A 17,331-nucleotide genomic window follows, 5' to 3' on the forward strand; every position below is an offset into this window, starting at 1 on the left:
CCGGTACATGGCCATTAGGTTTTTAATACACCATAGCTAATAGCGTTGGTTTTAGATCTTGTTGTGGTCGAGGAGCCCTAAAGAGGAGATATCGTCTTTGGTGGGCTAGGTTCTGTCTGTAGTCTAAATGCGATGTGATGATCTATGGAACTCTGCATCAGAACTTTCGAGCAAAGAGAGTCCGTATCGCTTTTTTGGAGGCAACGTCTTGGCGGTTGACAGCTTTTCCTCTAAAGAGCTTCTCGGTAGACATGATCTTTACTATAACAGCCCCTTCTAGACAAGTGACTTCCTATGGTGACCCAAATGATTGCGATCAGTCACATCAGCCTAAAGGGACAATTGTCCCCTTGTACTCTGGCCAACCTCCCCCAGGTAATACATGTTCAAAGACAGAGAAGTCCACTCTGTATACAGATAATACTGTGTCCTGCTTGTTGGAAATGTGTTGACAGTCAGATGTTTAATTTAGGCTGCAGACTCAATTGTATCTTTTCTGACTTTTATCAGGAAATGGAAGCCTTTTGAGGGCGTATATCCATTGCATTTAAATTGCTGATCAAGGACAGATTAGCGAGACAAAAGTGGTTTGTGTTTGTACAGCAAGTTAACAGGGCGTCCTAAAGTTCAGCTCTATTTATTTGGTCCTAATTCCAAAGCAACCACTCATTGATCGCCTTAAAATCAAATGAGATTTCAGATGATCCAACAATAACAGGGAATTGATTAGAACAGAGACCATAACAATGAACAAACCTTTGAAATATGAAAAACCTGCCCAGCAAGTTTCCATTCACTACAAATTATCCGCGTGAGCCTCGGTGATTCCTTTTTCCGCAAACTGCGTTTGCTCTAAAGACTATATCCAGGTAGCTTTAATGTGAGCCTAAAAAGTAACTTAATCTCAAAGTCTCACGTTCTAGCTTCAGACGACTACATCAGGCCTTTTATTTACTTTCTTCAATGATTTTCCTTTGCATTTCAAACATAGAATCTCCTGAAATCCCGACAAGTCTTTAGATGATGTCCAAGATTATCAGCACTGGGATCAGTTAGGTGGCACCATCTAACAGTGCAATCACTGACCCCAAACAATGTAAACAAGTACCTGAAGACTCCAGGCCATTAATTAGCCGGGTCCATTGGTTGCTACTGTATGTTGGGTTGAGTGGAGCTCTCATAAATGACATGTTTTTTTTTTTGCCTTGCTCTGTTTTTCTAGACGATGGTGAATCCAGGTAGTAGCGCCCAGCCTCCACCTGTCAATGCCAGTACCCTTTCCTGGAAAAGATGTGCAGGTTGCGGGGGCAAGATCGCAGACCGGTTCTTGCTGTATGCGATGGACAGCTACTGGCACAGCAGATGTCTAAAATGTTCCTGCTGTCAAGCTCAACTGGGGGAAATTGGGACTTCCTGTTATACTAAGAGTGGAATGATCCTCTGCCGGAATGACTACATCAGGTGTGTGTTTATTTCAAACCCTGATCACCGGGGCAAGTAGATGAAAATTACTGCTTATGTCTTGAAGCTAAAGTGTAAGATGTATCAGAGTTTGATGTTCTTCTCACTATAACAAAAACTGCTGTCTTTACAAACCGGTCACCTTCTTTCTATCACCTGTGAAAAGTTTATCCCTGTTTATTATTTCTAATTGTGTCATTATGTTCTAAGGGGAAATTTAACGATGAAACCCGTGCTAAATTTATCACAGGTAATTGAATCCAGCACTTTATCTTGAGAGCTTAATTGTGCCAAGAAAGTCAATGCTGGTCATTTCCTGCAATTAATAAGTGAATTATAACCTGCTCTCGTACAGAGTCCTATATGTGATGCAGAGCAGGTGATAAATATTGTAATTGACAAACCGGTTGGAGAATGTTTGCATTTTCTTAATTTGGAAAATAATAAGGGTGTAATCTGCTAAAGCAATAACCAATTAATTGAGGAAGCGCAAACTAATTATATACACGTCGTGGCACCGACCACACGTTTAAATGAAAGCCCAGCACAAGCTATGTGCCCATATCGGGTCCTGGTGAACTCGAGCTCCTTAGCTCATTAAACTGAAAGGCATTTGAAGGATTACATATTTAATTTGAGTAAACGGTTTAATACACTGATGCACCTGGATAATCTGTACTTTTAAGAAATGGGCTATTTCAAATTTCAGCAAGGACACCACAAATACAACATCGGTGTATTAAATAACATAAAAAATCATTATTTTTAATATCTACGTCTTACTGAGAACTGCATTAAATTCAATGTAAAAGTTACCTATCATTTTTGGGTTTATTTTGTCATATATATATTTTTTAATTTTATGTGTGTGTGTGTATATATTATATATATGATATCTATATCTCATTTATTTAATTTTTTTAAGCATATAGGAAGACGGTTTGGTTTTTTCCCCCCCAGGCAGTGTGAGAGGCAGATCTGAAACCTCATTAGCTGTGGAATGATGAAGTCAAATGACTTTTAGTGATACTGATAATGTAACCTTTGTCCTGCTGAATTCTAGTGTTCTCAATCAGCTAAATAGAAGTAATAGCTGGAGAAAGGGGTTTTCCTGATAGCGACATTCATTTCAGTAAAGTGTTATGTGCTCCCCACACCCTCTAAAGCGTTAGGAAATCAGCACATACTATCACAAACCAAGCGCCCTGGTGTATATTCTGGTGTTTTGGGACCAACTCTAAGGTTGACAGGATTTTAATTAAATAGAGCAAAACCTAGGTGAAGAAAAAAGGCATTTGTTTGAAGTGGAAAAATTGACACTGCTGTCCTGGTGCACGGTTTGCTACAAACGTATCTGGCAATAATCGCCATCAAGCCATAGCCTTACTTCTGGTTATTACTAATTACTGAGTACGTGTACTCGATCTCCTGAAGGCATATTCAACAAAACAGGCTGTTTATCCAGCCCATGCACCCTTTATTCCCTTTTTTTTTTTTCTTTTGCTTGTGACAAAAAAGTGTTTGGTGGATCAGGATGAACCTCCGACTATTTTTTTTATATATATATATATATATATATATATAATTATATATTTTTTTTTCTTCCTTCCAAAGCAAATGCCTCATTCCAGATAGTGTGTGTGTGTGTATAAAAAAAAATGTAAATATAATTTCCAAGTTGGATCATTTTAACCAGCAAACTGATTCTGGTGCAAGTCCTCTATCCAGCCGCCTATTGTATAAATTAGGGTGTCTGGGTGTCTGGCTTAGATGCGGGACCCCTTTTCTTTATCTGTCCTCCACAAACCATTGAATGATATCGCCTCGCTTGTACTGCGTTGATATCGTGTCCTGTACACCCACTTTTTCATTTTGAGCGGGACCACCTTGGTAACACTTCATAGGCATATGTTGGAGCTGCGTTAAGATGGCAATGTGCTCACTGTAACACCTCTGAGTAGGGTAGATGTGGGCTACGGTGTAGTCCATTTTGCACCTCTGTTCAAGTAGCAAAATGCAAAGGTTTAACGGCCCGAGTGAACGTCCCTCGGTCTTCTGATGGAAGGACATGATCGTGCCTTTGAAAAGCACCTTCCAAGAAGGCCGAGAAAAGTGCTCATGCTTTCCCCTTCATTTTGAGCACAAGGGGGGAGGGAATCCACCTCTCTTCCATTAATGAAAGTGCTTTTGGTGGGAGACTGACATGCAGCTTGCAATCATAGATTGGAGATAAAACAGCCTGACAGTGAATACACACAATTAAAAGCTTTAATTAGTGACTCCTCCATTTTCTTTTACTCCTGATAGGTTTTATCTAATGAGATCTGGGCCCTGGCTTGGATCTGCTAGGAATGACGTGTCCGAAATGAATGAGAGCTGCATCGCAAACAAAACATTTAATTAACAAAATTGGCCTGTAAGAGAGGGGATTATTAACCAGGGCTGAGGCTTTGGACTCTTAAAGAGCCCGAGTCTGAGCACCGAGAAACATTAAAAGGATTTGCAGAGCGAAGATGATGATGTGATTATAGAATCTTGGAATTTGCACATTTCCAAACACCCTTGCTTTGTGATGCCGCATTGTATAGTGTGACATTAACCAAGTACATTGTGAGCGGTGATTGTTCACCTGGCTCTGTATAGTACGTTTTTAGGGTATGTTGACAGCGCTTTTCTTCGACCACGGAGGCAATCTTCTGTGTATTATTCTCAAAAAGTGTCTGTGGGAGGCATACTGGTCGTTTGAGCTCTTCTACACAATGATTGCCTCGGGGTGCTTGTAAAGCATTGTTGGGTGGAGAACGGGTCAACATGCAGTTATAGATGAGGTGGTGCTCAGTCGGAGGACTGGCTAAGTGTTGTGGGACAACTCAAGAATGGCCACGTCCACTAGCAAATGGGTTCTTTATGGACCTCGGACCTATTTCATGCTCATCAAAACAATAATTAAAATGGCAGATAATTTATCCAAACGCCAGGGTTGGTTCTGCTTGTAGCAGATTACATTTAGATGTTCAACTCCAGCCCTCATTGGTCACCGACCGAGAAAACTAATAAATAACACAAGATACACCATAGTAGTATAACAGCAACATTAATTACATATTAATTAGGGAAGCTGGTAGGTCATTAACCCTGTAAAATCAAGTTGGAATTAATCCACAATTTGTGTTTGTGTGGCATGTCCACACCTGTCAATTATTAGTAGCTGCTTATTTGTTTTTTCCCGTTTTTTTTTTAATTGCTAAAGGAAGAAGTGTTGGGCGTTATTTTATTTATATATATATATATATATAATGTATGTATATGTTGCGGTTTACTGTGAGTCGCCCGCAGAGAGTTAATTTTCCTGGTAATCATCAGCAAGCTGCTAGAATCGGGGAATGCTGTCCCTTTAATTGAACAGGGTAGGTAATTAAATGGCGTTTTTCCAATAGGACGTGCTAGGTAAATCTAATAGTTGGTTATTTAATATCACTTTGAAGTCTGCCCACTCAAGCACAATGACAGCACAGGAGCATGTGAACTATTAGCTGGGAGAGAGGAGGGAAAAAAAAACTGGATCTCGAAAATTAATTAAATCGCATGCAATTTAGGGGGAACGTTTATCTTGATTTGTCATAACAGAATTAATTCAAGGCCTCCAATTCACTTGGGGACAGATCTGTTACTCTGAATTAACCAAGCGTAATTTGGCAGGTTTTTTTTTCTCCCCTCTCCCTTCTCTAATGTACCTCCAGCCATTATTCACAAGCCTTTTTTTTCCCCAAGTATCGGTAGTATCTAGTGCTTTTAGAGGTGGCTCGGTCTCGGGTTAGTATGAAGTACCTTTTTAATGGACTTGCCTTCTGGCATCACTCTTGCATTTAGTATTAACCCTGCAAATGCTGGATGTTTTTATAATGCCAGGAGATATCTTACAGCGACATATATATATATATATATATATATATATATATATATATCTCTATCTTAGATATGGACGTAAGATCCGAAGTTATCCGAAGCCATAACCCTTTTCCTCTCCAGCGTGTGTAATGTGTTTTGAGCGACTAAAACAGTATCCCTGTAGTTTAATAATTAAAGGACTAAACGTTCAAACTCGCTTTAAAAAAAATAAAAATGGATTACTGTGACAGAATAGATATGATTATTAAACTGATTGCTGCCCGAATTAATGTACCGTGTGTTACTCCTGAAATTACTTTCTAGATGTCGCACCTCTGCTTTGAAGCGCAATGAGCGGCGGTAAAACTGTAGCACACTTTAGCTGATAACATCGACTGCGTCTGTAGATTACATAAGATCCAATAACCTTGATCGAATCAAGAGCATTAAATAAAATATTCACAGTCCAGCAATCTCTTATGGCTGGCTCGCTCGTACGAACAATCCTCTATATATGTGTAAATAGTTTTACCGTATTAGGCACATCTTGCTGTTTTGTGATTGATTGCGTTCACCAAATGCTAAAATATTAACAACCTCCTCTAGTCTGAAGACCTTAGCCGGGGAAACTGAAACCATTTCTGTCATCGCAATTAAGGAGTCCCCTGGCTTTAATTAGCCTGACCTGGGGTGCATCTCCCCCCATTGCTAGAGTTGAAGAGGAGAGAGGGAAAAAAAAAGCCCATTAAAGACCAGACTGAGACTGATAGCTACTTAATTGAGCACCTTAAGCCTCAAGCCTTTTAAATCAAACAGTGTCCTGCACAATCCCCTGGTTAGATAATTAACTCTCCAGCCTCACAGAAACTATGTGAAAACAAGTTTTTAGAAAAGGCTACAGTTACGTTCTCGGCTCCGTTCATGGCTCGACGTGAAAAAGCAATTACTTCTCTTAATTTAGAAGGGTTTACATTCACGGAGATTTTTCAATTTCTAGAAAATGATATAATTGAATATTCGGCCTATACAAACCGACGTGAGTGTTCCCATGAAAGCAAATTGCCCAATCTTAGAGAAGAGAGCGTGAGAAAAGGAAACGCAAACATATCTTCCTGGACAACATTAGGGAAATTGGGTTTGACCTACAAATGACCTTAATACACAAAGACTGATAACCAACATCTAGGCAATTAAGAAGGAACAATGGATGCTATTGTATCTTTTCTCCATGGTCTTGGGTGGTTGTTACTAAAAAAGAAATGGGGATGTAATGAGTACCAAATGCCTGGAGTGAAATATTTCGGGTATATCCTGTTTAAAAATCTATTGGCATTTTTAACTGTGTAATAATGAGAGGTTTAGGAGCTCCTTCTGAATGGCCTTATTAGAACTTTTCACAAAGATATATATATATATTTTTTTAAACTCCTAAAGTTTTCAGGGTTTTTAGAACTGTGTTTGTTGGATCATATGGCCCCAGACACTGTTGAAGTTGGAGGTACTGATATATTCAACGCCAACCTTTGCCATAGGCGGACTGGACTTTCCATGATCCATTGTCCAACCAAGAGTCTTGGCATCATTGTAATTCTAGACTGTGACCTGTGGAAGGCTTAAATTAGCAAGCTGAATACACCAAAAAATCTAAACAGACATGTCTAGAACGTCAATCATCAAGGCCTTCAAACACCAGTCCTCTATTGTCCATAGTAAAAAAAAAAAAAAAAAAAAAAAAATGTAGATAGTATACAAATTATAGATATTATAAAAATGATTCTTATTTTAGTCCAAGCTCTTCCCCCCTCTTAGTCATAATATAACATTTAATATATTTTCTTTTCTCACGGTTCAGTTAGTTGGAGATAGTTGGCATTCCTTGTTACTGCTGTAGCATGGAAAAAAGTTGGACTCTAGAACTTTGTTCCAAATTGACAATTAAACTATCCTGAAATTTGAAGTCTCCCCGTCTATACATATCGAGTCAGATGTGTCCAACTATGTCACCAAGGGCTGAAATCCTGACTCGATATAAAATTATCAGTAAAATAAGTGTGGATCTACCAATTCTGCTGAATTTAATACCCAAGTAGCATTAGAAACATAATTGCTAGTGTTGTTGAAGCCCGTACCTCTCCCAGAAAAAAGTGGGTACGATTTTACATCATTCAGAATTCTTGCCAGGGATGCATTTTGTGTCATGTGACACAAAAACAGGCACTGATGGGTAGTTTCCATAGAAACAGATGCCTTTGTTAAAACAACTTAAGAGCATAACCTAATGACAGATCAGGTAAGATCTATTTGCTTAGCATACCAGAGCAATTAATGCTGAAACTGCAACCTTTAACTCACGAGCATTTAATTATTCAGTTATACATAATCTGCCAAAGAACCTGATGCATTTAATTTTATTTGCCTTTTTTTTTTTTTTATTTGCCTAATGGAACTTTTATAACTACACGTATGACATTTAAAGCTATTCTCCTACTGTATGATTTTAGCATTGTCCCTGGCATACCATACATGTACACAAAGCAAATTGACTGTAGCCTTTTGTGGAGAGTGAGCCAGAATACACTTAATGTGGCCTACCAACCAGATCTGCGTAATTTCTACATATGGGCCCAATGACTCAATTAAGTGAGACTCTGACAGTTGTTGAACAAAAGATGGCACTTTAACGGCTTAATGAAATCTAAATGATGTATGGGTACTGAGCCCTGACAGCTGCCTTTGTCCGTCCCATTCCTTTTAGCATTATTCTTCTGTAACCGCACAGAAACTCTTACACTTTACAAAATAATTGTATTTAAAATTTAGAAAACAGTCTCCTGGCACGAGGATAAAAGACGTCTCCAGTCATTGTCCTGTTCCGACTAGAGCGAGCCACGACGTGGTAACAGGACTAATGGTTCTTTGCAGACCTTGTTTTTTTGCACACATTGTTTCCTCGTCCTATTCCAGGCCTCTGTAATCATTTTCTAATGTATCGTGCGATATATACGTCCCTTCGAGAACCAAGGGGAACAGAACACCCAGAGCCCATTCTGATCAAGAATGACCCCCATTAACCATGCTAGCAAACCTTGGCATACAATGTAATGGGACAGGAGGTCAGGTGTTACTACAAACCTTTTGGACTTCTACTTGTATTAAATCACAGTTAAAGTTATTATTTAGTACATCTACAAGAGTCTAGATGTTCATAAAAAAAACTTTCCAAGACAAGTTATTTGATTATTATTTTTGTTTTGTTATTGTACATAAGTAGTTTTAATCAGATAAGTTTTAAGCGCCATTGTATTACCAGGTCACGAACCTGGGCTTGCCCCGTGGGCCAAAAAGGTACCTATTCTCCCCTGTAAGCCACAGGCAGTCACGGGTGATATTATTGCACCGGGTCACAGGTAAATGTTTGAAGAACCCTGGACTGTACTGTGATTCTATCATCCCCTGAATTTAGACAAGGATGTACATTTAATATTATTATTTTATATAGCGCCATCATATTCCATAGTGCTGTACAGTGGGTAGATGGGACATAACATAGCCACTTGACATACAGAATCAGGTGAGAAGGGCCCTGGACCTGTCATTAATAACACTAGACATGTTGTTAATTTTGACTCTCCTCTATCGTAATAGCGCTGTGGGATCTACTGATTCTCTGAGTACGATGTAATGTGAAAGCTACAAATTGAGTTTTTCGAATATGCCAGGGGGAGAATATCATAACTTTTTAACCCTTAAAGGAGTTTTCATCCCCATTTACAAGATGTCAGTAGAAAGAAACACTTTAGACGTTGACAACCTTTGACTTGCACGCTAATTTAGTTCTCGTGAGCAGAAGGTACATTTTTTTTATTTTTTTTTCTCACAAAAAAAAGTGTTCATGTTTTGAAAAAGCCAGCTTTCTATATTTTCTACTAAAAAATATTAGAAGCCATTTGTCGGTGCTCAGTTCTCGCAGTAAGTAACGGCCCTCCATTGCTTCATTCTCTCCATTCTCCACTTAGGCTAAATTGTTGCCTGCCATCCCTGACAAGTGCTGTATTTCCCCCATTAAGGGGGCCGGTGTAGCATTCCTTCCCCCCCATGCCCGGAAGTGCTGGCTAGAGGCCTGTGTAGAGCAGGCCGACCACGTGTGCCTCGCTCTCCTCCCCCGCCACCTCCCTGAGCATTCTGCAGGAACGTGTCAGCGTGCGATCCCGGACCTCAGACTAATTAGTTTTGAAATGGAGTTTTGATTGAACTCTCCGAATCGATGCCGCTGCAAAATTTGTTTCTCAGGCTTCCTATTAAAAGCCATCTTAAGGGGCAGTTTTTACTACTCTCCCTGTCGTTCAGTCGATACATTTAATAACAACTTACAGGCTATTTTCAATAAAGTGGCGACAGCAAATTAGTAGTTTGAACATGACAAGCCTTCTGCGAGATCACATACAGAAAACTCTAAGCAATTTAGAGGTTTTTTTTCCTCCCCTCCCCCATTTTTTTTTCTTCTAAGAAGGAAGCATGTTCCAGTAATGACTGACATAGAAATGTTTAACCATTGGGCTGCCATACTCCTAATACAACATACATTCCATGTAAGGGGGGGATTACTGATTGGGTGCTATGATTAAAAGGATTTGGAACATGAATCCGAACTTGGAACCCGTTCTTTAAGGCATGCAGCTGTTGCAGAACCTCTTGGAGCTTCTGTGGTGGGCACATCTCGTGAAACTAGGTTGTGCTTTTCAAGACTTAACAATGACGGACTGTTTCGCAGCAGCTGAGATCATTGTTCTACACGCAGCTTTGATTGAATGGACGAGTTCAGCATTTCTCAACTTCAGTCCCTACGGACTACTAACAGATTTGCTTTTAAGGCTGTTCCTGCCTGAAGACAGGTGGCTTAATTAGTTGTTCAGTCAATTAAAAGTGACCACAAGTGATTGGTTAGGGAGAACATCTGAACCTGATACCTTGGTTGCTCTCGAGACGAGGGCCTTAAGTAGAGCAGTTATGTTTAGGTATGAGAGTCGCCACAATTAGCTGAATCTTTAGCTGTATTCCTTCTGGTCAAACTGCTATTTCGACAGGACATTTTCCGATTACAGACTTTACCGCGGGCTTAGAGCTTCTTAAACCCCTTATTATCTCTTAATTGTCCAATACTTACACATATTGCTATACCTCCTGATTCATTTGTGGTCAGTAAGATCTTGGCCTGTTAACATGCTTAACATGGCTTTTAACGTTCCACGTTGGAGGATTTAAACCCCCCCCCCCACAATTTGGGGCAAAAAACATGAAAAATGAACATAAGCATGTGTGGCACCGTTTTAGGGGACCAGCTTAATTTGTGAATGACATACAATGGCTTCTGCATGCTGAGTAATTATTGCGCAGTGTTAAAAAGTGAGACATTTAACGATACTTCCGCCCATTTTGTCCCGATCCATGCGGAAATTGACTTATTTTATAAGGGCACCTATACGATCTCTGCTGGAAGCCTCAGACATCCTCTTCCAACCTCATTTTTATATATGGTTTTGAGATTTGCTACTAAACTCTGTTCTCCATTTCATAAAGGGAATGACCTAAATTTTATTAGCTCCTTATCAAAAACCCTAATGTGAAACCAAATTAAGCTTCCCCACGCCTAGAAAGCAGGGGGAAAAAATTCAATATTCATTAAGAGCAAATTTCTAGTGCGTTCTTTTTTGGAACATCGGTTAAACGTATTAAGAAAATTATGTATATACATTTTTCCCCCCCTCTCCGTCTCTGCCTCCCTCTCTCTTTCGTGCACCCCCCCCCCCACAGCAGATGTTGTGGTCTCATTTGATTGCATAGGAAAACTGCAGTGATATAGCAAAACACCCAGAGAGATATGATGACAAATGGGTCCAGATCCCGCTAAATTACTTTCTGCTCAAATCGAAATTTCATTCAGTTTGTTGCTAGCAGAGATGAAGTAATCTAAATTGTGGACTCAGGAGCAGATAGAGGGAAGTCAGAGCAAGCATTTCATTATCAAGAGAGAGAGAGAAGGTTAGGATGAAAGAGATGAGCAGAGGCAAATCTAGTGTTGACACTATGATTGAAAAGGTTAACCCATACACATTATATATCAACCCGGATAGCAGCGACTTTCTAATGGAAACTCTGCTCTGATGGAGGTTTTGCTGGAGTTTCAATACACAGAGCATGATGTAGACTTAGATATACAATCAAATCCTCTTAACCCTTTTGATGACTCCTATCTCGAGATATGATTAAAGTACAAAAAGAGTTCTTCATACAATTTCAAGGACACAATGCATTTAAGTTCATGTTGTGAAGCGTATCTTTTTTTTATTTTATTATTATTTTATTTTTTTCTGTGACAGAAATCTGATAAAATACGTGTACAACAAAATAGTTTTGCGTTTGACTGGTTGCTTCCAGGGCTGACCCTGACTATAATGTATAGGGAGTTATTTATTTAAAAATGCAGATGTTAAGAAGAAGAAGAAGAAAAAAAATCTGATAATCGACTAGGCCAGGTATTGTCACAGGTCATGCTCTTGGTAATAAAATTCTGGGTATACGCTAGAAAACTAAATTTTTTTTTCCCGTGTTTTGCTTTCACTTCAGGTTATTTGGAAACAGCGGAGCTTGCAGTGCTTGCGGACAGTCGATTCCTGCCAGTGAACTTGTCATGAGGGCACAAGGGAACGTCTACCATCTTAAGGTATACTTATGTTTTTGTGTGTAACATGTATGTGTCTTTAGTGAGATGTCTTGGTACGGCATAAGTAACTAGTGTTTTACTGGAAATTCCTCTTGCTAGCACACTAAAGACATGATATTTAATTTATTTTTATCTCCTTTATTTTTTTTTTTCTCGTGTATAGTGTTTCACGTGCTCCACTTGTCGGAATCGCCTCGTCCCAGGAGACCGGTTTCACTACATCAATGGCAGTTTATTCTGTGAACATGATAGACCTACAGCTCTCATCAATGGTCATTTGAATTCACTTCAGAGCAATCCACTACTGCCAGACCAGAAGGTGAATGCAAGGCTCTTTATTAATACACTTTCAATAGCCCTGATTGGAGCCATTATCCACCCTTCTATAGTGCATGGATATATCTGGCGGGTTTATCTGCCAATGAAGAGTAAATGTGTGTGTCCTTTGTGATATGGCTGAAGTTACTCGGTGTTTGAGTCTCGTTGGACCTGGTTGCTTTTTGATGCACTTTTGCACACATTACATTGATGCCCTTCTCTGTAGACTGATGTGGAGTCTTGTAGATGCACTTATTCATTGAGGGAGGGCTCGCCACAGATTACATTTTAGCTACGTTGTCTTCAGTGTTGTCCAAAAGTGTCTCTGGTATCTGTCACATGACCACACATGCTTATGTGACTTGCTTGCCTACTGGACACTTGCCAGTGACTAGTCCTGGCCTTCTTAGAGGGGTCTACTGCTTAGAGATAAAATATTTATATACATTTAAGGCTGCACCAATTTGCCTTTTCAGTGAACTGATCTTCAAGGTTCTTTAAAACTGTTTAAGTATTGTGCATTTCAACATCGGGACCCTATTGCTAAGCAAATGCCCCATAAAGTGTGTCTTTGTTGGAATATCATTAATAATGTTTTGTATCACATACCCTATCTATATGACTGGTACTGTAAGCCTCTAATTAGACTCCTTATTAAAAAAAAATAAAAAATGCTGTAACCTTTTACTTAATCCAGCCTCCAACCAAATGAGTTATACTCATTCTACTATAAATGCAAAGTAGAAAGCTGGAGCCCTGCACACTTATTGGGGTGCAGGGGCATTACTTTTAGTGCTTAGGGTCTAGCGCCAGCCAGGAACCCACATGTTCTTATTGATTTAATCCCTTGTTTCCCCATTAAATGTATTATTTTTACAATGCCACGTCCACTAAGTAGATGTTTTCATATCTCTTTTATTGAACAGCGGTCTACAAATATAATTAAAGTCTAGTATCTGAAATGGTACCACGTAACTACAATAAATCTTTCTGCGCGGCTTCAAGATATATAAGCGATGAATATTTTGAGACCACTCTACTAATCAACAGTTGTACAATATCTCTAGCAACTAGATTGTTTAAGATCTATTTTCATTTTCCTAATAAGTCTTATTGCTATTCCAGCAAGTGCGTTTTGATAACTAGTGTGTCTAATTTGTAACAATTACCGTCAGCTCTCTCTGTAGTCTGTTCATTCCACACCGGTTCAGGAAAAAAAAGGCACGACTCTTGCACATAATTTTATTCACATCATATTTCATGCTGATTATGTATTGATGACATTGATTCATTTACTCTTTACAGCTCCACTTGCACGGATAGTAAATCTTATTGACCACATATGAATTTTAATTTCAAATTGGTGATAGATTTTTCCATCAGCTCTGATAGCATATTTGACTTTTTCATCATTAACCCAGGCAATCACACCGCACTGAGTTATTGCATTGAAACAAAAAGTGCACACTTGAGTTGTTCCTACTGTATAGATTTGCAATATAAACTTCATTATTGGCCTGAGAATTAACAAGGAAAAAGAGGAAAAAAATGTACTATGCAAAAATTATTTAGATTCCTTTTTTAAATTGGATAAAATGACGTTTACTGAAAGCATTGTGTGTGTCTGTATATGTAATGTTATTTATACTATATATATATATATATTATATATAATATATATCACCAATTTTTATATTGAAAACAAAATAAGCTAATATATTTTGTATTATAAAAAAAATTCTATTAAAAAAAAACCAAAAAAACAACTGCTTATATAATATGTGCTATAAGTTCCATTTTATAGGTCTATTTCTGAATTACAATCAAGGTGGAAACTCTAATTAAAGGTCTATAAAATGCTGCCAAGGGAAGTGGTGTCAGGGATATTTCTGACATATTTCAGAAAACCCATTTTAAAGCACGTCCTGCGGCAGAACAGCCAAACAAAGCACATATTTTTCTGTTGGTGTGTTGAAATCCAATGTGTGCATTAATAGCCCCCTCCATAACAGCGCAGTGAAATAGTAGAGTCAGTTTAATAACCCTCCCACTAGCATTGGTAGAAGAACAATGGAAATACAGTTGCAATAAACCAAAGAGATCCAGACATACAGAACATTTATCAGTGTAATGTGGACTTTAGAACACTTGCAGCAAGGTAACTGTAAAGGCTAAACAGTAGCAAACCAAAGGAAATGACACCAAAAAGGAAAAATGGCAGTGTCTTGGTCATCCTGCTTGTGGACTTTGATCTACTGGCTAAGCATTATATGATATTTTGCTAGAGTCTTTATATTTGTATAGATCTTTAAAAGAAAATTGTGTTTTATTTCTTTTGGTAAATTAGATCATGTGGTGGTTTTAGCAGTACCTGAACTTTTTTAGACTACGAGAAACCTTAAGGTAGAAGATCTGGTGATAGTCTTGAACAGGTCTTCCAACAGTCAATGTGTTGGAACCAGATGTTTGTCTTTTGAGCCCATAGTTAACCACTAAACTGTGTTTGGTGATTAGCACCCATGTACGTTTAGTGGTATTATGCAGAATTAATTCATCGTGATGTGACTTGTCTTGTTCACAAATAATGTGAGTACCTTTTCAGTAACTACCATCATCTGTGATGGCTTTGTTTTAGAAGATTGATCTCTCCAGAAAGAGAGAGAGAGAGAGAGAGTATAGGCAGCATTAATACATTTCAAAACCATATATTGTATGCATGTTTGAGGGGTTTTTTTTCTTGTTAATGGGCTAAAGGCTGAATAGTCTTGTCAAAATTATACAGAAATAAATATTTTATTAGTAACCCTGGATATTAGGTGGCAACTTGATAATTTGCTTGACACAGGTAGTGTCACATTTACTGAGGCTCTGAAAAACTGACCAACATATACATTAATACGAAGGCAGGTTACAGCATTCCAGAGTGTTTGCTTACTAATTAAATCTTTTGTTATTCTGTTTGGCAAGGGGGAGGTGGTGATGCCGAACAGACAGGGCTCACCTGCACAATCAGTCAACATAAAGCGTATATTATCTCTCCAAGTTATTCCTAGCTAGGGTGAGTCGCTTTGTAGCTATTTAAAGTTTAAACAGCCGTTACATTGCTCGTCACCCATACATTCTCTCTATCTCTGTATATTATGGCAGTATCGTCTTATTTACATATCACTCAGAAAATCCCCAGTTGTTATATAATTGGAGTTGTCTGTGTCCATAGTAGGACATTGATGCTCATTTATTAAATATACTCACTAGCTGTTCTCTAATCTCTTTGTTCTGGACATCCAAATTACCTTTCACGCACTGAGCTTCAACTCTTGGGAATTCAATCTCCAATTCTCTGCCACTTTAATTAGCTGGAAAGTGTGGTGGTGGTGGTGGGGGGTGTTTGAACTCCCTGTCTGCCTTTCATTCATTTCATGTTGTATAGCATTATTTTGTCAATCTTAGAGGCCAAGTACTTTTAATGTTATGGCTGTAAAACATTTTCTAATATAAGTTTGATTGGATCTGAACAAGTGGAACATTTATTTCCTACGTTATGTGTAAATTCATAAAAAATAAATGAGACAGGACTTATAAGACGGTTTTACAAGATAAACATGTGATAACACAAGTTATTTACCCACTATGCTTAGTGTAGAGAGAGTAGGTGATCTGGTGCACATATGTTTATATCAGTTTGTATATAATGTAAGCGCTAGTATACGAAATCCGAGTTTGGAATTTAGCACCAGCTCTAAATGGTCTAAGACCCAACCTAGCGATTTAGCATCTTATATTAATGAAAAACTAGTTGTCTGACTATATGAGTTTCTTAACGTTTTTATTTAACTTTTCTTTCTTTTCTTTTTCCTTTTAGGTCTGTTAAAAGGCCAGAGTAATCCAGAATGCGTGCCTTCATCTCAAATTCTGTTCATCGCAGATGGATCCCATGTCCCCAATAGACAAGCCACCTTTGTAGCTAGCATCAGTGCCAGCTTCATGCCATTGCACCTTTTTCTTGAATGCCCTTTCCCACATTAATCGGTGTATGAAAATGACTGAAGATGAACATTAAAGAACTTCATGGACCTGGGCTAATGGGAGACTTTTAGGGGAGGGCAAAAGAGCTTCACCAGAGGACAACTTTGGGAGGGGGAAATGACTGAATCTTATTTACAAGAATTGTTCAAAACTGCTTTCTACCCTCATTACCAATTAACAGGGCACCGACCAGAATTTGCACCCTCTGTTTTACCCTAGTGACATTCTCTTTGCTCTTTGTATATTTACGTGTTGTAAAGAAAGTATGTTCCAATCAAACAGAACATAATCTAAAGAAAAGTTGTAGCTTTTGTGGTACTTGATCACAAACACTTTTATTGTATCTCTGTAAAATACAATGTACGTATGCATGTACGTGATTTTTTTTAATGCTAATTTTTATTTTATTTTTTTCTATTTTTTTTGTCTTATGTTGCTACTTCCCATGGCAAACAAAAATAAGGGAAGGGGCAGGAGAGAACTGCTATTGTGTAGAAATTTTCACCTACTTGCTGGTTGAAGAAAAATCTTTTATTTGTGATATTTTCAGAGACATTTGCTCTAGTATGGTGTATTTAAATAATAAAAAATTAAAATGCTATCGTTTAAAACTGGTTTTAACAATTTGAGTACCCAAAATATTTTTAAATGTTCAAAAGAGAAGGTTGTTTTGTAGACCGCTTACAGATTTATCAAGCGTGTCTTTTTATAGGTATGAAGAAACACTACAGGAGAGTTGTGGTTCCAATGCCTTGTCTTCGCTATACATCAGGAATTTAACTTGGGTGGCCCTGTATAATGGATAAATACATTGATTTATATTTCTTTAAATTCTCCTCACCCATTAAATTATGCAGGGCCATAATCAACCCCCTGACAACTCTTAAGTGAATAAGCACCATAGGTGGAAGTACAGT

At 38.3% G+C, this 17,331-nt stretch overlaps 1 protein-coding gene across 1 annotated transcript; it reads left to right on the forward strand.

Moving 5' to 3' along the window:
• Positions 1 to 1,225: 1,225 nt before the first annotated feature.
• Positions 1,226 to 16,414, forward strand: LOC149283355 (LIM domain transcription factor LMO4.2-like). Its single transcript, XM_089497726.1, has 4 exons — positions 1,226 to 1,461; positions 11,974 to 12,070; positions 12,234 to 12,498; positions 16,251 to 16,414. Exons 1-4 carry the CDS (start codon positions 1,226 to 1,228, stop codon positions 16,412 to 16,414), a joined length of 762 nt encoding a protein of 253 aa, XP_089353852.1.
• Positions 16,415 to 17,331: the final 917 nt, after the last annotated feature.

Source organism: Sceloporus occidentalis, unplaced genomic scaffold (assembly GCF_023333645.1).
Source record: "Sceloporus occidentalis isolate IW3139 unplaced genomic scaffold, rSceOcc1.0.p SCAF_106, whole genome shotgun sequence".
In the NCBI taxonomy this organism is placed as follows: Eukaryota; Metazoa; Chordata; class Lepidosauria; order Squamata; family Phrynosomatidae; genus Sceloporus; species Sceloporus occidentalis.

Excerpts from the sequence above, each read along its gene's own strand:
- LOC149283355 (XM_089497726.1), top strand. The coding sequence starts at position 1,226 with ATGGTGAATCCAGGTAGTAGCGCCCAGCCTCCACCTGTCAATGCCAGT. Across the intron at positions 1,462-11,973 it reads TGCCGGAATGACTACATCAG|GTTATTTGGAAACAGCGGAG; the intron begins GTGTGTGTTTAT and ends CTTTCACTTCAG. Across the intron at positions 12,499-16,250 it reads GGTTTATCTGCCAATGAAGA|GTCTGTTAAAAGGCCAGAGT; the intron begins GTAAATGTGTGT and ends TTTTCCTTTTAG.